The following is a 22,453-nucleotide window of genomic DNA, read 5'->3' on the forward strand; positions in this document are numbered from 1 at the left end:
AGCTGCAACTTTGTTTCCAGCAGCTTTAAAGAACTCTGCAAGCTCCCCGCAAGAAGCGTGAGACTTGCAACACTGCACCCGGCGACCCCGACTCGGCTGGTGGCGATCCAACCCCTCAGGAGGGACCCCAGGACTACTCTGATACTGTGAGTACCAAAACCTGTCCCCCCTGAGCCCCCACAGCGCCGCCTGCAGAGGGAATCCCGAGGCTTCCCCTGACCGCGACTCTTTGAATCTAAAGTCCCGACGCCTGGGAGAGACCCTGCACCCGCAGCCCCCAGGACCTGAAGGACCGGACTTTCACTGGAGAAGCGACCCCCAGGAGTCCCTCTCCCTTGCCCAAGTGGAGGTTTCCCCGAGGAACCCCCCCCTTGCCTGCCTGCAGCGCTGAAGAGATCCCGAGATCTCTCATAGACTAACATTGCGAACCCGACGCTTGTTTCTACACTGCACCCGGCCGCCCCCGCGCCGCTGAGGGTGAAATTTCTGTGTGGACTTGTGCCCCCCCCCGGTGCCCTACAAAACCCCCCTGGTCTGCCCTCCGAAGACGCGGGTACTTACCTGCAAGCAGACCGGAACCGGGGCACCCCCTTCTCTCCATTCTAGCCTAGGTGTTTTGGGCACCACTTTGAACTCTGCACCTGACCGGCCCTGAGCTGCTGGTGTGGTGACTTTGGGGTTGCTCTGAACCCCCAACGGTGGGCTACCTTGGACCAAGAACTGAACCCTGTAAGTGTCTTACTTACCTGGTAAAACTAACAAATACTTACCTCCCCTAGGAACTGTGAAAATTGCACTAAGTGTCCACTTTTAAAACAGCTATTTGTGAATAACTTGAAAAGTATACATGCAATTTTGATGATTTGAAGTTCCTAAAGTACTTACCTGCAATACCTTTCGAATGAGCTATTACATGTAGAATTTGAACCTGTGGTTCTTAAAATAAACTAAGAAAAGATATTTTTCTATATAAAAACCTATTGGCTGGATTTGTCTCTGAGTGTGTGTACCTCATTTATTGTCTATGTGTATGTACAACAAATGCTTAACACTACTCCTTGGATAAGCCTACTGCTCGACCACACTACCACAAAATAGAGCATTAGTATTATCTATTTTTACCACTATTTTACCTCTAAGGGGAACCCTTGGACTCTGTGCATGCTATTCCTTACTTTGAAATAGCACATACAGAGCCAACTTCCTACAATACTTTTCAAGTTATTCGCAAATAGCTGTTTTAAAAGTGGACACTTAGTGCAATTTTCACAGTTCCTAGGGGAGGTAAGTTTTGGTTAGTTTTACCAGGTAAGTAGGACACTTACAGGGTTCAGTTCTTGGTCCAAGGTAGCCCACCGTTGGGGGTTCAGAGCAACCCCAAAGTCACCACACCAGCAGCTCAGGGCCGGTCAGGTGCAGAGTTCAAAGTGGTGCCCAAAACACATAGGCTAGAATGGAGAGAAGGGGGTGCCCCGGTTCCGGTCTGCTTGCAGGTAAGTACCCGCGTCTTCGGAGGGCAGACCAGGGGGGTTTTGTAGGGCACCGGGGGGGACACAAGTCCACACAGAAATTTCACCCTCAGCGGCGCGGGGGCGGCCGGGTGCAGTGTAGAAACAAGCGTCGGGTTCGCAATGTTAGTCTATGAGAGATCTCGGGATCTCTTCAGCGCTGCAGGCAGGCAAGGGGGGGGTTCCTCGGGGAAACCTCCACTTGGGCAAGGGAGAGGGACTCCTGGGGGTCGCTTCTCCAGTGAAAGTCCGGTCCTTCAGGTCCTGGGGGCTGCGGGTGCAGGGTCTCTCCCAGGCGTCGGGACTTTAGATTCAAAGAGTCGCGGTCAGGGGAAGCCTCGGGATTCCCTCTGCAGGCGGCGCTGTGGGGGCTCAGGGGGGACAGGTTTTGGTACTCACAGTATCAGAGTAGTCCTGGGGTCCCTCCTGAGGTGTTGGATCGCCACCAGCCGAGTCGGGGTCGCCGGGTGCAGTGTTGCAAGTCTCACGCTTCTTGCGGGGAGCTTGCAGGGTTCTTTAAAGCTGCTGGAAACAAAGTTGCAGCTTTTCTTGGAGCAGGTCCGCTGTCCTCGGGAGTTTCTTGTCTTTTCGAAGCAGGGGCAGTCCTCAGAGGATGTCGAGGTCGCTGGTCCCTTTGGAAGGCGTCGCTGGAGCAGGATCTTTGGAAGGCAGGAGACAGGCCGGTGAGTTTCTGGAGCCAAGGCAGTTGTCGTCTTCTGGTCTTCCTCTGCAGGGGTTTTCAGCTAGGCAGTCCTTCTTCTTGTAGTTGCAGGAATCTAATTTTCTAGGGTTCAGGGTAGCCCTTAAATACTAAATTTAAGGGTGTGTTTAGGTCTGGGGGGTTAGTAGCCAATGGCTACTAGCCCTGAGGGTGGGTACACCCTCTTTGTGCCTCCTCCCAAGGGGAGGGGGTCACAATCCTAACCCTATTGGGGGAATCCTCCATCTGCAAGATGGAGGATTTCTAAAAGTCAGAGTCACCTCAGCTCAGGACACCTTAGGGGCTGTCCTGACTGGCCAGTGACTCCTCCTTGTTGCTTTCTTTGTTCCCTCCAACCTTGCCGCCAAAAGTGGGGGCCGTGGCCGGAGGGGGCGGGCAACTCCACTAAGCTGGAGTGCCCTGCTGGGCTGTGACAAAGGGGTGAGCCTTTGAGGCTCACCGCCAGGTGTTACAGCTCCTGCCTGGGGGAGGTGTTAGCATCTCCACCCAGTGCAGGCTTTGTTACTGGCCTCAGAGTGACAAAGGCACTCTCCCCATGGGGCCAGCAACATGTCTCTAGTGTGGCAGGCTGCTGGAACCAGTCAGCCTACACAGATAGTTGGTTAAGTTTCAGGGGGCACCTCTAAGGTGCCCTCTGTGGTGTATTTTACAATAAAATGTACACTGGCATCAGTGTGCATTTATTGTGCTGAGAAGTTTGATACCAAACTTCCCAGTTTTCAGTGTAGCCATTATGGTGCTGTGGAGTTCGTGTTTGACAGACTCCCAGACCATATACTCTTATGGCTACCCTGCACTTACAATGTCTAAGGTTTTGTTTAGACACTGTAGGGGCACAGTGCTCATGCACTGGTACCCTCACCTATGGTATAGTGCACCCTGCCTTAGGGCTGTAAGGCCTGCTAGAGGGGTGTCTTACCTATACTGCATAGGCAGTGAGAGGCTGGCATGGCACCCTGAGGGGAGTGCCATGTCGACTTACTCATTTTGTTCTCACTAGCACACACAGGCTTGTAAGCAGTGTGTCTGTGCTGAGTGAGGGGTCTCTAGGGTGGCATAAGACATGCTGCAGCCCTTAGAGACCTTCCTTGGCATCAGGGCCCTTGGTACTAGAAGTACCAGTTACAAGGGACTTATCTGAATGCCAGGGTGTGCCAATTGTGGATACAATGGTACATTTTAGGTGAAGGAACACTGGTGCTGGGGCCTGGTTAGCAGGGTCCCAGCACACTTCTCAGTCAAGTCAGCATCAGTATCAGGCAAAAAGTGGGGGGTAACTGCAACAGGGAGCCATTTCTTTACAGCCACGATAATACATCTCTATCTAGGACTTTACAATGTCTGCACGTGATTTTTGAATTCTCTCTTCCCTTGATGATGCCTATATCATTGAGAAGGAGACCACTTGTTTTGTGCGGACAATGCTTCAGAAAGCATTGTTGGAAAATCTATTAGCCTATTTTTCAAAAGCTATCCCTTTAGTGACTTGCCATACATCTTGCAAACTACACACACCGCTTCGATACATAATCTCTGCATTCACTGCCTTGACAAGATTTGGCACTAGCCAGTAACCTGATATTTTCCAACCCCTGAGTGGAGTTTAGAAGGGGTGGAGGAAGCCTCGGTCTGCCATTTCAAAGAAATTGGAAATAAATACAAAGGGAAAAACATCTACCTCCTCTAGATTTTGACAAGTGTAACATGTACCTGAGTTGTCTTCTGTGTCTTTTTTTATTCTAGGCTACCAAGGATGCTGGACAGATCTCTGGTTTAAATGTGCTCAGGGTTATCAATGAACCCACTGCTGCTGCTTTGGCCTATGGTCTCGACAAATCTGAAGACAAAGTGTATGTAGTGCTCCTTATTTTGACTACATTTGCTGTTCTGTATGTTAACAGACTTTTAAAACTTACTATTTGAGAACAATTTGAAGTACTTTTTAAACTGCTTAGTACAAGTGAAGTATTGCTTTAAAAACAGACATCATTTTTTTTTTTTTTTTGGATTTGTTGCAAGCATTTTGGAGGCGGTTAAATATTAATGGTTCTGATGAAGATTAGAGCTGTGGAAAAAGCTTATTTTGTTTTGAGGACCATGTTAGTGCATGCCGATGTATGTCCTTTCAGTAGAGTTGGACCCTGGTTGTATCTGCTGTTTCATGCCAAAAGGAGAAGAACTTTTCGTGGACTTATAGGTCAAGTCCAGATGGGCAGGGGTGCTTGCAGTGGTTCATAGAAAGAGACGCAGCTCGTGCGAATCAGAAAGGGTGTGGCGGGAAGGGGAAGGGGGGTCGGGTTGTCGGGGGGGGGGGATTACATTAATATATAGATAAATACATAATAATTATTATATATTTTTTAAACACCTTATTGCTGCTCCGTTTCCTAGCTGCAGGCAGGCACAGGCTGCAGAGCCTGCCCTTCACTAATCCTGACGCTGATTAGAGCAGTGTTAGGATTGGCTGTGAGGGCCTAGTTGAGGGCTCTGGGAGCATGCGTGTTTGGCTGGCCCAAGACAGCCAGGCAAACACACATGCGATCTGAGGGCGAGTGCTTCTGTGCAGTCCCCCCTGTTGCTCGTCACCCCCGTTGCTCGTCACCCCCATGGTCCTGCCCCTTTTTCCAAAAAAAGCTAATAAACACAGTTTAAAAAAAAATAAAAAAAAGTTTGCCGGGGTGGGGGAGAGAGAATGCTCCTCAGTCCGTATGGAGGAGCCGCCCCTGCTTAGGATTCCCAAAGCAGGACTTTGCGTAGTGTCTTTACAGGGGATTCTTTTTTTTTGCTAGGGGCAATTGCTTTAAGCTGTCCTTCACTCCTGTAACCTTTACCCGTGAACTAACATTCAAAATGAATTTTCAGCAGAAAGGTAGTAAAACATTGGTGGATGACTTTAAGGATTGCTTTCCTGTAAAGAGCCACATGACTTGAGAAGCAGCCCTCCACTTCTTATTTTATGACATTTGTCTGTCTTCACTTTATGTGCTAGGTAAACCCCTTTAGGTTAAATTATCTATGTTCGTAAACATTTTTTTTTCTTGCAGTATTGCGGTATATGACTTGGGAGGTGGCACATTTGATATTTCAATCCTGGAAATTCAAAAGGGTGTGTTTGAAGTCAAATCAACCAATGGTGATACATTTTTGGGAGGTGAAGATTTTGACCAAGCCTTGCTACAGTATATTGTGAAGGAGTTCAAACGAGAGGTTAGTAACTGTTCCTTCTCAACCATTATGCACAAACTGCTAATTAGGCTTTTTTAATCCTTCTGCATCAATTACTTGCACAGCATAACTGAATATATTTTAATAGCTACTCTACTACATATCTGTATGTTTTATAAACGTTAACTGTATGGCTCTGCATAAAGAGTGGTCTTCAATTCTGTAGTTCCCTAGTCAGGTATCCCGAAATACGAGGTTCAAGTTTATACAATATACCATACTACATCGAGCGTATCTTGCACCACATAAGCTACAGATACTATTTCCAACACTCATCAGCATGTCCCAGAAGTGGGGTGCAAGATGCAGAGCTATTACTCATGCTTTGGAATTGCCCTAGTATCACTCAATACTGGCATGATGTGGGTACCATCTGGGAAATGGTGACAAGAAGCTGTGTCTGGAGGACAGCAGAGGCGTGCTTGCTTGGGTTGTTTCCCCGCACAAAAAAAGGGAGGGTGTTCTCGCGGTTTGCAGACTTGGCCCTATTGTTGGCAAAATGCCTATTGACTAGGCGCTGGAAAGCTACATCAGCTCCCTCGATGGTGCAGTGGGGTGCAGAAGTGTTGGAGTGGGGCAGGGCCGAGAGCACCGCCCAGCGAAGGGAGGAGAGTAGAGAACTGGAAGACACCCTATGGCATTAGATTGAGATGAACTGTTGAATACTTTAAAAACATGTGAGAAGGAGACCGTCTAACTGAAGATATAGAATTACCAATACTAGGTTACTGTGATTATCAAAACCCAACTGCTGCCACTGAATGTTGACAATAATAGAAATGAGATACAGAAGTAGTACCCGATTGGCGATCTCTGCCTCACAAGAACTAAGGTATGATCATGTGCTAAGCAACGATCGGCTGAAATAAGACACACCACTGCTGTGATTATTATGAGAGTAAGAAGTCAAGTTTAAAGGGGAGGGGGATTGTTAATCATTATTTGCTAAGAATTATTAAAAAGAACACAATTTCACCTGTTAGACTTCAATATTGCAAGCTCATACTGTATAACCAAGTGTTAGTCTAGAACGAACATAAGAATAGAATCTTGATATAAGATTGACTGTTTGAATTGTAAGGTATGTGTAGGAAGTTGAAACTATGCCACCAAGATAAAGATTATATATATTATGCAAAATATGTCATAAGGTATAACATGAATGATATTGTGTATTATATGCCGAAAACAAAAATATATTTTTTAAAACTGTAAGGCTCTGCATAGAGAACCATATCATGAAGCTTGGAATCGTCGGTAATAATGTTATACAATAGTGACAGTTAACACTCCGCTTAACACTGTTCTCACATAGTACTTGGCATAACCTCTTCCAACCTGACCCTAGCGCCGCTGTGGCAGCCCATGGTACCTGTGGGAGCCTCACCGCCTGAAACTCTCTACATTAACTAGTAGATTTTGAAATGCAGGCCATCTGTAGAAAAAGCACCCTTGGGTAACCATGTGGGAATGAGTATGCTGTTTTAGTATTCCCATCCCTAGCCAAAGGGAGTATTTCAGCTCTGAACCCTGCCCCAGGACTGTTTTTAACTTTACTGTGTCCCTCCAGCAGGCACCTTGTCTTTCAAGCCTTTTCATGTGGATGGGTAGTCTTGTTGTTTGGGTGGTGCTTTCTTTTAGATGAAATTTGTTTGGTTTGTAGCTGTGTTCATTTTATTCCAATACGTTGACTACCTTAAGGATGTCGCCTTTTATTCTTGAGCATCTTTAGGTATAAATGCAGCTGTATCAAGGTAGTCTAACTACCAGTATTCCTGCCTCTATTACATCGAGCAACCTCCATGGTTTCTAAGAAACCTGAACACAGTTAGTCAAAAGCATCTTATATAACATAATATCCGCCACTTGGCTTAATCTTTAGAGAAATTATAGCAACAAGAGAGCTATAAATACCTGTGGAGGTGTAGCTTGAGCGTAGAAAGTGCTATTTGCTTAGTTTACTTGCTTTTCGATAATGTTTACTTTCTATTAAGTAAAGCAATGACTGTACAGATGAGTTATCTATTGTCAAAGTGAATCTGTTTCTATGCCCCTCTATCACCTTGAGTAAGCTTTGACTGCTCAAGAGAGTCAAGGGTGTAAAGGTGTTCTTTTGATTGGCAATTCTGAAATGTACCAGTATTGTGAACCAGAAACATTAGTCTTGAGTCCCATTTTTTAAATACATTAATGCCCACTAACCTCTGACGGCTCAAGGAGTTCAAACAATGTTTAGCAGGGACTGCAGTAGGCGGCCTCTCGACAATTGCAAATGAAAAAATGTATGTACCAAGGAACTAGGAGCACTAAGATACTTCATAGCCTGCTCTGAGGCGCAGCAGGCACTCACTCAAACTTGGTATGCTTTCTATACCCCTTTCCAGTAGAGCTTCGATCTACTGTCCAACCTATTTTGTTAAAACTTGGAGCATCTCCAGCAGGCTTGCAGATATTCATGTTCACTGGAAGAAAAAACTAGGGAGGGTAAAAAAAATACACAGCCCAAGCAGCACAGTTTCACTAAGTCAGTCAAAGACTTCTGTTCCAACACTCTCACATAGGTTTTTCAGAAATATTGTGTGACCTGTGGTGATTGGAATTGATTGGCTACTGTATTCCAACCTGTTCCAAACACTTGCTGCACTGTATTTGTCTCAGAAGTCACTTTCTTACTTTTAATGAACTAGTGGAGTTCCAGCACTTACATGAATAGTTTACTCATTAACAGGTATCCTCTGCCCCCAATTTATTTCTGTTCATTTTATTTTTAGTCTGGTGTGGATTTAACCAAGGACAACATGGCACTCCAAAGAGTGAGAGAAGCATCTGAAAAAGCTAAATGTGAGCTTTCCTCATCTGTGCAGGTAATTGTTGATAGCTACTAACCCCTGAAAACTTGTATTGTTTTATGTAAGGTTGATGGAGAAAGTTTCATCTGGTAGCTACAGATTCATGTTTTTGCACTGCTTAAAGACTTCAAGGTTTTTTTTTGTCCATTTATAGAAATTTGAAATCCTGGTTGCTCCCTCATCCCTCAGTTATACTGTCCCGGGCTCAATTTTAAATAAACTAGTCTTTAGTACTGGAGATGTGACTGTGTTTAATAAACCTGATCTATCAGATACTTAAAAAAAAAAAAGGAATTTCTCTTGTATGAATGCAAAAGACAAATCAAGGTTAAATCTGTTTAGTGAATGTTGCCTTGATGCCATCATGAAATCATCAAAAGCTGATTTCTGACCGAGGGGCAAGGCTTTGTCTAAATTAAGATATCACCCTGTTTTTTTAGACCAATTGTTAGAACCTCATCAGTAATGAAATCTTGCAAGTTGAATTTTATAGTTGTGTATAAATACCTATGTGGCGAAGACTGGATGCAGTCCTGTAGTCTTTATATTTCACTTGAGAACTCTGATAAGGCTTTTGCCTTCCACTTATGTGGAATAAGCGAAGTGTCTGAGAAGAGAAACTGATCTCAAAATAAGGGCTTTGTGGTCCATTATCAATAAAAAAAATGATTGATCCACAAGCATGTATACCAAGTGGTTAAAATGCTTGTTGAAACAACCCCAGTAGTATTGAAGTCTGTCTAAGCTGTCTTTATATATCCACATTTAACAATTACTTGGCAAAATAGGTAATGGCAATGACAGTAAGTGAGGACTTGCAAAGACTAGGAAGTTTTTTATTTTTTATTTCGTGAACATATGCAATAAACATTAGAAGTATAAATGTAATACAAAGTCAAAATGCTACCGTACAAAGTATCTTGCAGCAGATTTGTGTGGACTCATGTAATTTCCTTGCATTGGTTTCTTACCTGGTCTCTCACTTAGTGGTTGTTAAGCCAAATTTAATAGCATGCATGTTTCTTCTTCTTCTTTTTAACCACTTCTGAGTTTTGGTAACATTATTAATAACATACTTCCTACATGTATTTACATATTGTGTACGTTCAAACTGTGACATATTATGCTTTCCAGGATATATTCACTCTACCAGTAGCTGGTTAGTCATTGTGTGTGTGACATTGTTTTTACATCTTTGCTTTGTAAATCGGTCATTTTGGTAATCAATTAAACATTAAACTCCTGAAAATACTAAGACAAAGCAACTTTAAATCTTGTGAGGGATTGGTGAGTTTCTGAAAATTGTTAGAACGAAGACCTTGAATGGACCTTTCTAAATGATGTTTTGGAGATATCCATGTTTTATTTTCGCTAGTTCATTTAATTTGTAATTTTCGATTTCAGATGTTTGAATCTTGCAGTGTTATAAATATTTTTTTCCTTCTCGTTTTTGGCAGACTGACATAAATCTGCCTTATCTTACTATGGATGCCTCCGGACCAAAACACTTAAACATGAAGTTAACTCGTTCACAACTTGAAGGTATTGTTGCTGACTTGATCAAAAGAACTATTGCACCTTGCCAGAAAGCAATGCAGGATGCTGAAGTATCTAAGAGTGATATTGGGGAAGTCCTCCTTGTTGGTGGTATGACCAGGATGCCGAAGGTAGCGTTTATATTGTATTTTAGTATATTAAGAATCTGTTACTGTACCCTATTGTATGCTCATACAAAATGACTGAGTAAGACTCCAAGCTACACGTCCTGAGTAAGGATAGTCATAGGTACTTCAATGAATTGCCTACGGTGAGCTTTACCTGATAGAAGACCAAGGCTTTTCACAGTTGAAATGTATCCTACAAACATTTTAGAAAAAGTGAAGAATGGAAAATGAAATTCTTATTTTCTATTTAATGAGAGATGGCAAAATGTAAGGTGTGCCCGGAAGTCATGACTCCGAAGATTTGAGTGAGGTGAATGATGATCTATGACAACTTTAAGGATGCCCTGCAAGTGAGGGTTAATTTGATATGCACTGGCTAAATCACAAATAAAATGGGGAGAGAGTGCTATACCAGTTAATTTAGTTAGGGTAGCCTCAAGAAGAGCCTAAAAGATCTTATTTTGGTCTGATAGACTAACTCGGCCAATCTCCTTGTAACCTTTGTTAAGGCGGTCAGATGAGAAATCCTGCCACGATTCCTTACTCAGTTCCTTCATCTAGTGCTTATTATTAACTTTCCTATTTTGCATGAACATTTAGTTTCCTCCTTGCCAGCAGTGGTTCCTATGTCCCACCTGCTCTTTTTATGATGTTGATTTTTACTTTTTCTCTCTGGTCTGCACACTTATCCTCCACTCCTTTTGTGTGCCCATTTCTACACCCTATTATTTAGCCTACGTTGCTTGCAATTAGTAGATCACCTCTTCTCTTTTCATTATGCCTTTCCTTCGTCCCTCTTTCCATTTCTTGTGGTGTCTCTGGAGTGTTGCTTTCTCAGTGCCTTACCTGTTTTTCCAGTGTTCCTGTGCTTACTCAAATAAGGAGCACCTATAAAGACTGACAATGTCTTTGTCTTTAAGGACATATGTTTTATGATTCTATCTATTAAATGTATTCATGGACATGCAAAGTACCTTGTACAATTGCTGAGATCATTGAGACCTTTGAGGACTTTGCTGCTTGGCATACATTGGTTGTCTAACATTACCAGCAATGTTTTTAAGCCGCATTATGCTTAGAGAGGTTTGAGATTGCTATCTGTCCTACTGCATTTTACAAAGGGGAGTTAATTGCAGACGTTTACTTCTACAAATGATTTTGAAAAGTATTTAAAGATCTGATCTGGAGACGAGTTGTTGCTAGTTAAAGATGACCATTTTTAACTAAATCTATTCATTGTTTTCCCAATCTGAATGCATGTTTTCAAGGAATGTTCAAGATTTTTAATTTTTTTTGCTCAGTCTGTTTATTACATTTTCGAGTTAATACAATTCCAGTAACTTGGGATAGATTGGTACATCAACGGCGTCGGTAGTAGTAGTGTACAGACAGGTCGCGGATATACATTAACTACAGGTAGAACCAAAGGGCCAACTGACTCAACCAGGAAATGGGGAGGGTTGGATAAGGTGGGGAGGGGGAGAGAATCAGGACTAACATAGGGAAAACAGAGGGTCCTCGCTGTTCAGCGCCAGTGAACATGCAAAGAAACAGTCGATGCAGGGGGCATCCAATGGAAGACCCAAGTGTGTGGGATGTCCCTGATGGGGAAGAGGAGGGCGCGAATCCTCTCTATTCTGCACAGCACCCTCATCTAGGGACACCCTCCCGCAAGGTGTCAGGGAGGGCCATTAATCAAACAAGTGGAGAGCATTGAACCTAGAGGTCATGGAACATAGATATTCCATTCATGACAATCAGTTGATAAATGGTTGCCATAGGCGGGGGAATTTCTTGTCCTAGAATGTTACCTTGTGAGAGTTGTTTCTTGCTGGGCCACATTTTACCACAGATTTGTGCGTTCTCTATTTTGGCTTTGCTTCATGTTAGATGAACTTTGTATTCAATGCTGTGTGTGTGTGTGTGTGTGTGTTCTGTGTGTGTGTGTGTTTTCTGTGTGAAATTGGTTCCGGAAAAGAAAACTAATTGTGCACTGCTCTTGTTGAACCTTTCCTATCCAAGCCGAATTACTGATTGGCTATAACTCGGAGTCTGCCACCTGAACGTTTTTCTACTGGATTGCTATTGAAGTAGTTAAACTGAACTTGGATTCTTTTTTTTTTTTCTCCCACGTATGTACCTGGGAGTATGATGTTTTTGTTACATAACTATTTATGCATAAGCTATACAAATGTTACACAACAATCATAGAAATGTTTATTTCATAGGTTCAGCAGACTGTACAAGATTTGTTTGGCCGGGCTCCTAGTAAAGCAGTTAATCCTGATGAGGCTGTTGCTATTGGAGCTGCTATTCAAGGCGGTGTTTTGGCAGGTGACGTCACAGATGTTCTCCTATTGGACGTCACACCACTTTCCCTTGGTATTGAAACACTTGGCGGTGTCTTTACCAAACTTATCAACAGGAACACTACCATTCCAACAAAAAAGAGTCAGGTACTTTCTTTTATTTGATAAGCAAAATTTGTTAGACTAGATGCTTGAATAAAAGTTAAATGTGTTGTTATTCTTTTACACCTTTTTGATTGTCTTAAAGACAGTCACAATCAGTGCAGTCTAAAAAAAAAGAAGTATCCTGTATGGCGAACTACTGCGCATGAAACGTAATTGCACCACTGAGACTGATTTTCAAGTGGCTGAGGCAGGTACTCTTGATTGGTTCTAAAAGCATGGTTACACCCAGACTACTTTGCAAAATGCGAGGGATAAAGTACCATCACAGAAATGAGAAGACTTACTAGCTGAGAGGAGGAGCAAGAAGGAGGAAGGTAATTCCGTTAGACTGATTACTAGGTACTCCACCAGTTCTTACCAACTGTATGAAATTCTCAAAGTCCTGGCAGATCTTGAGATCTGATAGTGTAATTGGATGGATAATTTCACCTAATTTCCTAGTCACTTATGGAAGGCCGAGATCAGTCTGTAGATACATACTCTGCATGCTCATGCCATCTCGTGTTGGTCCTGGAGTTGTGCAGGTTGTTTTTCTTTGAAGTCTTTCGAGTCACAGTATGGAGTGACTCCTCTCTGGGATATTGCTCATGGGCATCGACTCCTTTTAGATTGTTTGCCTGCAGGCCGGTGAGAAAGGAGTGTAAGGAAGGAAAGTATAGAGAGAGATATCCATGCAAATTGCATAAGTACAAAAATATTCAAATAAAATTTAACTGCAACGGCCACAGGTATATGGGGAGGAGGGAGGGTGCATGTGAATCTACAGCACTACATGACACAAACCGATTCTTACTGGGTAAGTAACATAATCTGTTCAATGGCATGTGTGTCTGTAGATACTCATAGTTTGCATAGGCTGGAAGGCAGTCCCTCCTTAGAAGTGTGGCTAGCCTGTAGGGGTCCTAGTGGACTGGAAAAGTGCACGTAGCACAGCTGACCTACATTAGCTTGTTGGTGTGCTAGCACATCCACACAGTAGTATTTTGTGAAAGTGTGTGGTGTGGACCATGTAGCTGCCTTACAAATGTCAGCTAAAGGAATGTTGCCTAGAAAGGCCAGAGTAGCACCCTTTTTCCTACTAGTGTGTGCTGTCGGGTAACAGACAAAGGCCTCTTAGCATAACAAGTCTGTATACACTTGACTCTCCATCAGCCTATCTACCTCATTGGCTGAAGGGAAGGTCTAAACACCTAAGTAGATAGTCTACAAAAGCAAGCTATTCTCTACCTGTATGTGTGTTTAATATTGTTTGTAATATTTTGCTTGCATCTCCAAGCTGAGTGGGGGAAATAATTCACTTTGCGTGAAGTTGTGTAAGACTCAAAATGTATTGCTAGCTTAGATATACCTTGTATGACCTTTAAAGTAAGTTTATTCTTTTTCTTAAACTGTATAGGTATTTTCAACAGCAGCTGATGGACAGACTCAGGTTGAGATTAAGGTCTGTCAGGGAGAACGTGAAATGGCTACTGACAACAAAATTCTTGGACAGTTTACATTGGTAGGTGAAAACTGATTTAAGGTGAAATGTTCAATTCTTCTGTTTCACATTAAAAATAATTCAAATGTGCAGTGTGTTTTACCATACACTTAAATAACTTTCCTTTTTTTTTTTTAATGAAAATTATTTGTGAACTCTGTATAATTATTGCCTTTCTATCATGTACATTTTTACCTACTGGCATTAGCAGTTCTTATATCTCTTGTTTGGACTAACAAATGTCACATTAATCAGTGATGATTGTAGAGTTGGAGTAAAAAAAAAAAACAGTTTGGCATAGTGATACACTAAGAATTATGCTTAAATTTTAATTTGACGTAGTTCACAAATCATAAACAGTTGATTTGGCTTAACAATCCTATGTGGAATAATGCATTTAAAATCTGCATACAAAATTGATTTTCTATTCTCACTTGTCAGGCAGTAGTTTACATACACGCATGATGTGCATCACAATTTCTAAGCTGTGTTTCAAACATGCAGAAATAATGTTAAACTGACCCATAACTGTGTTGACTTGGTAATATCATGCATCCTCCTCACCTCACCAAGGCTAGGGTGCATTGGGTAGGCATCAACAGAGCATTATAACATTTTGCTTTGTTTTGGTGTCACGAGTAGAGTTGCACACTGAATATCTGCACACATACCAACTGAGCATATTTTCACCACTTACGATTCGATTTCTGTCCGTTTTTTTTCATAACCATTTTCAAAAGAATCCCAAAACATATCAAAATTAGTATTAAGAAAAAACCTCCATGTAGTACTGCAACAAGCAGAGCAGAATGGAGTCTTGTGTCGTCTCTTGGGAGCCTCAGAGTCTTTGACGATGGCTGGTGCTTTACTGGATTTCCCTGACAGCCACTGACCGATCAGGCTACCTCAACTAGTGAGCGAGCAAACTCAGCAGGTGTCCTTTTGCTGATCAGGAGTGGTGTCTGCATCCTTGAGTGGTGTAGAATATATTCACCCAATGGGGCACTTCATCTTGAGATCTTAGTTACTGCCTCTGAGAATACTTACTGTACGGCCTTCTGTGCTCTAGTTTCCTCTTTGGGTGTGTCTAGGAGACTTGTTCCACCTCAGATTCAGGGAGCCCTGGAGTAAGTCACAGGGGACCAAGCACACCTTTTTCTAGGGTTCCTAAATTAGACCGGTCAGGTTTGCTACTCAGAACCACTGATACTGAGCATATCTGCCTCCCCATTCCCATCTTCCTCTTCTGGAGGATCTACTGTCCCAGCAACAAGGCAGAGTGGTACACCCGCATCCTCGACAGTTAGTTAACACTTCATGTGAGGGATTGAGTTCCATCATCTGAGAGAGCCTGATCTACAATTGTAAGACCGATGTACTTTTGTCTGCTTGCGGTATTTCCCTCAAATGTTTATGTACAGCACTGATCCAGGTTTGTTGTATGGTCTGAGGAAAAGCTGCTTGATCTCCAGGCTAAATTATCTGATGTTCCTTTTTTCTTCATTAGCTCGGCAGGGCATTGCTATGGGCATAATCAAGGGCTACTTGTCAGTCCTTCTGACCTTTGCTTGTTCTGCCACGGTAATTCAAATCCCCTCGTGATGCATTTCTTAAAATAAGCAAATGAACAATGGTCAAACGTGCAAATTTTGTCAACAATTCATATTTCATTATATAGTGGATGCATATTTCTTTAGTAAAAAAAGTCATTCTTATATTTTGAATTCAGTCATTATGTTGCTCCTATAGTGACGGCGCAGCGAAAGTGAATGAAGTGGAAAATGTTTGTACAAATGTGCTCTGTACGATATATACAAGATGAGGTTAACATAAGTTTTCTGCGATCTTCTATACAAAGGACTCTTATTACTCCAGAAGTTACTTTTTAATCAAAGTATAAGAATGACAGTTCTTTACCCAAAAAAATATGCATCTTCTATATAATAAAATATGAATTGTTGACAAAATTTGCACATGTTTGAAGATTGTTCAAAAGTTGTTTTCCCAGGATGACAAGTGTAAAGAAATGGCTCCCTGTTGCAGTTACCCCCCACTTTTTGCCTGATACTGATGCTGACTTGACTGAGAAGTGTGCTGGGAACCTGCTAACCAGGCCCCAGCACCAGTGTTCTTTCACCTAAAAATGTACCATTGTCTCCACAATTGTCACAACCCTGGCACCCAGGTAAGTCCCTTGTAACTGGTACCCCTGGTACCAAGGGCCCTGATGCCAGGGAAGGTCTCTAAGGGCTGCAGCATGTCTTATGCCACCCTAGGGACCCCTCACTCAGCACAGACACACTGCTTGCCAGCTTGTGTGTGCTGGTGGGGAGAAAATGACTAAGTCGACATGGCACTCCCCTCAGGGTGCCATGCCAACCTCACACTGCCTGTGGCATAGGTAAATCACCCCTCTAGCAGGCCTTACAGCCCTATGGCAGGGTGCACTATACCACAGGTGAGGGCATAGGTGCATGAGCACTATGCCCCTACAGTGTCTAAGCAAAACATTAGACATTGTAAGTGCAGGGTAGCCATAAGAGTATATGGGCTGGGAGTCTGTCAAAAACGAACTCCACAGCTCCATAATGGCTACACTGAATACTGGGAAGTTTAGTATCAAACTTTTTAGAATAATAAACCCACACTGATGGCAGTGGTGGATTTATTAAAAAATGCACACAGTGCATCTTAGAGATGCCCCCTGTATTTTACCCAATTGTTCAGTGCAGGACTGACTGGTCTCTGCCAGCCTGCTGCTGAGAGACTAGTTTCTGACCCCATGGGGTGAGAGCCTTTGTGCTCTCAGAGGACAGAAACAAAGCCTGCTCTGGGTGGAGGTGCTTCACACCTCCCCCCTGCAGGAACTGTAACACCTAGCAGTGAGCTTCAAAGGCTCAAGCTTCCTGTTACAATGCCCCAGGGCATTCCAGCTAGTGGAGATGCCCGCCCCCTGGACACAGCCACCACTTTTGGCAGCAAGTCCAGGAGAGATAATGAGAAAAACAAGGAGTCGTCACTGGCCAGTCAGGACAGCCCCTAAGGCAACCTGAGCTGAAGTGACTTTGACTTTTAGAAATCCTCCATCTTGCAGATGGAGGATTCCCCCAATAGGGATAGGAATGTGACCCCTTCCCCTTGGGAGGAGGCACAAAGAGGGTGTACCCACCCTCAGGGCTAGTAGCCATTGGCTACTAACCCCCCAGACCTAAACACGCCCTTAAATTTAGTATTTAAGGGCTACCCTGAACCCTAGAAAATTAGATTCCTGCAACAACAAGAAGGACTGCCTAGCTGAAAACCCCTGCAGAGGAAGACCAGAAGACAACAACTGCCTTGGCTCCAGAAACTCACCGGCCTGTCTCCTGCCTTCCAAAGAACTCTGCTCCAGCGACGCCTTCCAAAGGGACCAGCGACCTCTGCATCCTCTGTGGATTGCCCTGCTTCGACGACGACAAGAAACTCCCGAGGACAGCGGACCTGCTCCAAAAAGACCAACTTTATCCAAAGGAGCAGCTTTAAAGAACCCTGCAATCTCCCCGCAAGAAGCGTGAGACTTGCAACACTGCACCCGGCGACCCCGACTCGGCTGGTGGAGAACCAACACCTCAGGGAGGACCCCCGGACTACTCTACGACTGTGAGTACCAAAACCTGTCCCCCCTGAGCCCCCCACAGCGCCGCCTGCAGAGGGAATCCTGAGGCTTCCCCTGACCGCGACTCTCTGAAACCTAAGTCCCGACGCCTGGAAAAGACCCTGCACCCGCAGCCCCCAGGACCTGAAGGACCGGACTTTCACTGCAGAAGTGACCCCCAGGAGTCCCTCTCCCTTGCCCAAGTGGAGGTTTCCCCGAGGAAGCCCCCCCCTTGCCTGCCTGCAGCGCTGAAGAGATCCCTTGATCTCTCATTGACTTCCATTGCGAACCCGACGCTTGTTCTAACACTGCACCCGGCCGCCCCGCGCCGCTGAGGGTGAAATTTCTGTGTGGGCTTGTGTCCCCCCCCGGTGCCCTACAAAACCCCCCTGGTCTGCCCTCCGAAGACGCGGGTACTTACCTGCTGGCAGACTGGAACCGGGGCACCCCCTTCCCTCCATTGAAGCCTATGCGTTTTGGGCACCACTTTGAACTCTGCACCTGACCGGCCCTGAGCTGCTGGTGTGGTAACTTTGGGGTTGCTCTGAACCCCCAACGGTGGGCTACCTTGGACCAAGAACTGAACCCTGTAAGTGTCTTACTTACCTGATTAAAACTAACAAAAACTTACCTCCCCCAGGAACTGTGAAAATTGCACTAAGTGTCCACTTTTAAAATAGCTATTTGTGAATAACTTGAAAAGTATACATGCAATTGAAATGATTCAAAGTTCCTAATGTACTTACCTGCAATACCTTTCAAACAAGATATTACATGTTAAATTTGAACCTATGGTTCTTAAAATAAACTAAGAAAAGATATTTTTCTATAACAAAACCTATTGGCTGGATTTGTCTCTGAGTGTGTGTTCCTCATTTATTGTCTATGTGTATGTACAACAAATGCTTAACACTACTCCTTGGATAAGCCTATTGCTCGACCACACTACCACAAAATAGAGCATTAGTATTATCTATTTTTACCACTATTTTACCTCTAAGGGGAACCCTTGGACTCTGTGCATGCTATTCCTTACTTTGAAATAGCACATACAGAGCCAACTTCCTACATTGGTGGATCAGCGGTGGGGTACAAGACTTTGCATTTGCTGGACTACTCAGCCAATACCTGATCACACGACAAATTCCAAAATTGTCATTAGAAATTGATTTTTGCAATTTGAAAAGTTTTCTAAATTCTCTAAAGTCCTGCTAGGGCCTTGTGTTAGTCCCTGTTAGCATTTCTTTTAGAGTTTAAAAGTTTGTTAAAAGTTTGAATTAGAACCTAGAACTAGTTTTAGATTCTTAAAAAGTATTCCAACTTTTAGAAGCATAATGTCTAGTGCAGAGATGAATGTGGTGGAACTCGACACCACACCTTACCTCCATCTTAAGATGAGGGAGCTAAGGTCACTCTGTAAAATAAAGAAAATAGTAATGGGCCCCAGACCTTCCAAACTACAGCTCCAGGAGCTGTTGGCAGAGTTTGAAAAGGCCAACCCCTCTGAGGATGGCAACACAGAGGATGAAGATAGTGACTTGGAGGAAAATTCCCCCCTACCAGTCCTATTTAGGGAGAACAGGGCCTCTCAAGCCCTGACTCCACAAATAATAGTCAAGAGATGCTGGTCCCCTCACAGGAGGGGCCAACAACTCTGAAATCACTGAGGATAACTCCAGTGAAGAGGACATCCAGCTAGCCAGGATGGCCAAAAGATTGGCTTTGGAAAGACAGATCCTAGCCATAGAAAGGGAAAGGCAAGAGATGGGCCTAGGACCCATCAATGGTGGCAGCAACATAAATAGGGTCAGAGATTCTCCTGACATGTTGAAAATCCCTAAAGGGATTGTAACTAAATATGAAGATGGTGATGACATCACCAAATGGTTCACAGCTTTTGAGAGGGCTTGTGTAACCAGAAAAGTGAACAGATCTCACTGGGGTGCTCTCCTTTGGGAAATGTTCACAGGAAAGTGTAGGGATAGACTCCTCACACTCTCTGGACAAGATGCAGAATCTTATGACCTCATGAAGGGTACCCTGATTGAGGGCTTTGGATTCTCCACTGAGGAGTATAGGATTAGATTCAGGGGGGCTCAAAAATCCTCGAGCCAGACCTGGGTTGACTTTGTAGACTACTCAGTGAAAACACTAGATGGTTGGATTCAAGGCAGTGGTGTAAGTAATTATGATGGGCTGTACAATTTATTTGTGAAAGAACACCTGTTAAGTAATTGTTTCAATGATAAACTGCATCAGCATCTGGTAGACCTAGGACCAATTTCTCCCCAAGAATTGGGAAAGAAGGCGGACCATTGGGTCAAGACAAGGGTGTCCAAGACTTCAACAGGGGGTGACCAAAAGAAAGGGGTCACAAAGACTCCCCAGGGGAAGGGTGATGAGACAACCAAAACTAAAAATAGTAAAGAGTCTTCTACAGGCCCCCAAAAACCTGCACAGGAGGGTGGGCCCAGAGCCTCTTCACAAAACAATGGGTACAAGGGTAAAAACTTTGATCCCAAAAAGGCCTGGTGTCATAGCTGTAAACAGCATGGACACCAAACTGGAGACAAGGCCTGTCCCAAGAAAGGTTCCACTCCAAACTCCCATCCAGGTAACACTGGTATGGCTAGTCTCCAAGTGGGATCAACAGTGTGCCCAGAGCAAATCAGGGTCCACACTGAAGCTACTCTAGTTTCTGAGGGTGGGGTGGATTTAGCCACACTAGCTGTCTGGCCGCCTAACATGCAAAAATACAGACAGCAACTCTTAATTAATGGGACTAGAATAGAGGGCCTGAGGGATACAGGTGCCAGTGTCACCATGGTGACAGAGAAACTGGTTTCCCCTGGCCAATACCAGACTGGAAAAACTTACACAGTCACCAACGCTGACAATCAGAGAAAAGTACATCCCATGGCAATGGTTACTTTAGAATGGGGAGGGGTCAATGGCCTGAAACAGGTGGTGGTCTCCTCAAATATCCCAGTGGACTGTCTGCTTGGAAATGACCTGGAGTCCTCAGCATGGGCTGAGGTAGAACTAAAAACCCATGCAGCAATGCTGGGTATCCCTGAACTGGTGTGTGTGAAAACAAGAGCACAATGCAAGGCACAGGGTGAACAAGTAGAGCTGGAGTCTGGAAGAATGGCCCAGCCTACCAAGAGGAAAGGAAAGTCAGTTGGGAAACCAACTGCAACACAGCAAAAGAAAGGGAACCTCTCTTCTCAGGAAGAAGTTCTGCCCTCTGAGGGAACTGAGCCTTTGGAGCTTGAACCTTATCAGGTTGAGCTCTTGGGCCCAGGGGGACCCTCAAGGGAGGAGCTGTGTAAGGGACAAGAAACCTGTCCCTCTCTTGAAGGCCTTAGGCAGCAAGCTGCTGAAGAGTCCAAAGGCAAGAAAAATGGAACGCATAGGGTCTATTGGGAAGATGGACTCCTGTACACTGAGGCCAGAGACCCCAAACCTGGTGCCACTAGGAGAGTGGTAGTGCCTCAGCTGTTCAGGAAGTTCATCCTAACATTGGCCCATGACATTCCCCTTGCTGGACATTTGGGACAAACCAAGACGTGGGAGAGGTTAGTCAACCACTTCTACTGGCCCAATATGTCCAACATGGTTAAGGAGTTTTGCCTCTCCTGCCCCACCTGTCAAGCCAGTGGTAAGACAGGTGGACATCCAAAGGCCCCCCTCATTCCACTTCCAGTGGTGGGGGTTCCCTTTGAAAGAGTGGGTGTGGACATAGTTGGTCCACTAGAACCTCCCACAGCCTCAGGAAATATGTATATCCTGGTAGTAGTGGATCATGCTACCAGGTATCCTGAAGCTATTCCCCTTAGGTCGACTACTGCCCCTGCAGTAGCCAAGGCCCTCATTGGTATCTTTACCAGAGTGGGTTTCCCTAAGGAGGTGGTGTCTGACAGAGGTACCAACTTCATGTCAGCATACCTAAAGCACATGTGGAATGAGTGTGGAGTGACTTATAAATTCACTACACCCTACCATCCACAAACTAATGGCTTGGTTGAGAGATTCAACAAGACATTAAAAGGCATGATCATGGGGCTCCCAGAAAAACTCAAAAGGAGATGGGATGTCCTCTTGCCATGCCTGCTTTTCGCTTACAGAGAGGTGCCACAGAAGGGAGTAGGATTCTCACCCTTTGAACTTCTGTTTGGTCATCCTGTAAGGGGACCACTTGCCCTTGTTAAAGAAGGCTGGGAGAGACCTCTCCATGAGCCTAAACAGGACATAGTGGACTATGTACTTGGCCTTCGCTCTAGAATGGCAGAGTACATGGAAAAGGCAACCAAAAACCTTGAGGCCAGCCAACAGCTCCAGAAGTTTTGGTATGACCAAAAGGCTGCACTGGTTGAGTTCCAACCAGGGCAGAAAGTCTGGGTTCTGGAGCCTGTGGCTCCCAGGGCACTCCAGGACAAATGGAGTGGCCCTTACCCAGTGCTAGAAAGGAAGAGTCAGGTCACCTACCTGGTGGACCTGGGCACAAGCAGGAGCCCCAAGAGGGTGATCCATGTGAACCGCCTTAAGCTCTTCCATGACAGGGCTGATGTCAATCTGTTGATGGTAACAGATGAGGATCAGGAGGCAGAGAGTGAACCTCTCCCTGATCTTCTGTCATCAGACCCAAAAGATGGCACAGTAGATGGAGTGATCTACTCAGACACCCTCTCTGGCCAACAGCAGCTGATTGTAGGAGAGTCCTACAACAGTTTCCTGAACTCTTCTCCTTAACCCCTGGTCAGACACACCTGTGTACCCATGATGTGGACACAGGAGACAGCATGCCTGTCAAGAACAAAATCTTTAGACAATCTGACCATGTTAAGGAAAGCATCAAGGTGGAAGTCCACAAGATGCTGGAATTGGGAGTAATTGAG

At 44.4% G+C, this 22,453-nt stretch overlaps 1 protein-coding gene across 1 annotated transcript in view; it reads left to right on the top strand.

Annotated features, from left to right (window-relative positions):
• Positions 1-22,453, top strand: part of HSPA9 (heat shock protein family A (Hsp70) member 9) — a 324,302-nt gene that overhangs the window by 145,243 nt on the left and 156,606 nt on the right. Inside the window, exons 8-13 of the mRNA XM_069199318.1 lie at positions 3,973-4,079; positions 5,274-5,436; positions 8,226-8,318; positions 9,761-9,970; positions 12,196-12,423; positions 13,838-13,942. Of these exons, the coding sequence (XP_069055419.1) occupies positions 3,973-4,079; positions 5,274-5,436; positions 8,226-8,318; positions 9,761-9,970; positions 12,196-12,423; positions 13,838-13,942 (906 nt within the window). The remainder of the gene's footprint in view (positions 1-3,972; positions 4,080-5,273; positions 5,437-8,225; positions 8,319-9,760; positions 9,971-12,195; positions 12,424-13,837; positions 13,943-22,453) is intronic.

Source organism: Pleurodeles waltl, chromosome 7 (genome assembly GCF_031143425.1).
Source record: "Pleurodeles waltl isolate 20211129_DDA chromosome 7, aPleWal1.hap1.20221129, whole genome shotgun sequence".
NCBI lineage: Eukaryota > Metazoa > Chordata > Amphibia > Caudata > Salamandridae > Pleurodeles > Pleurodeles waltl.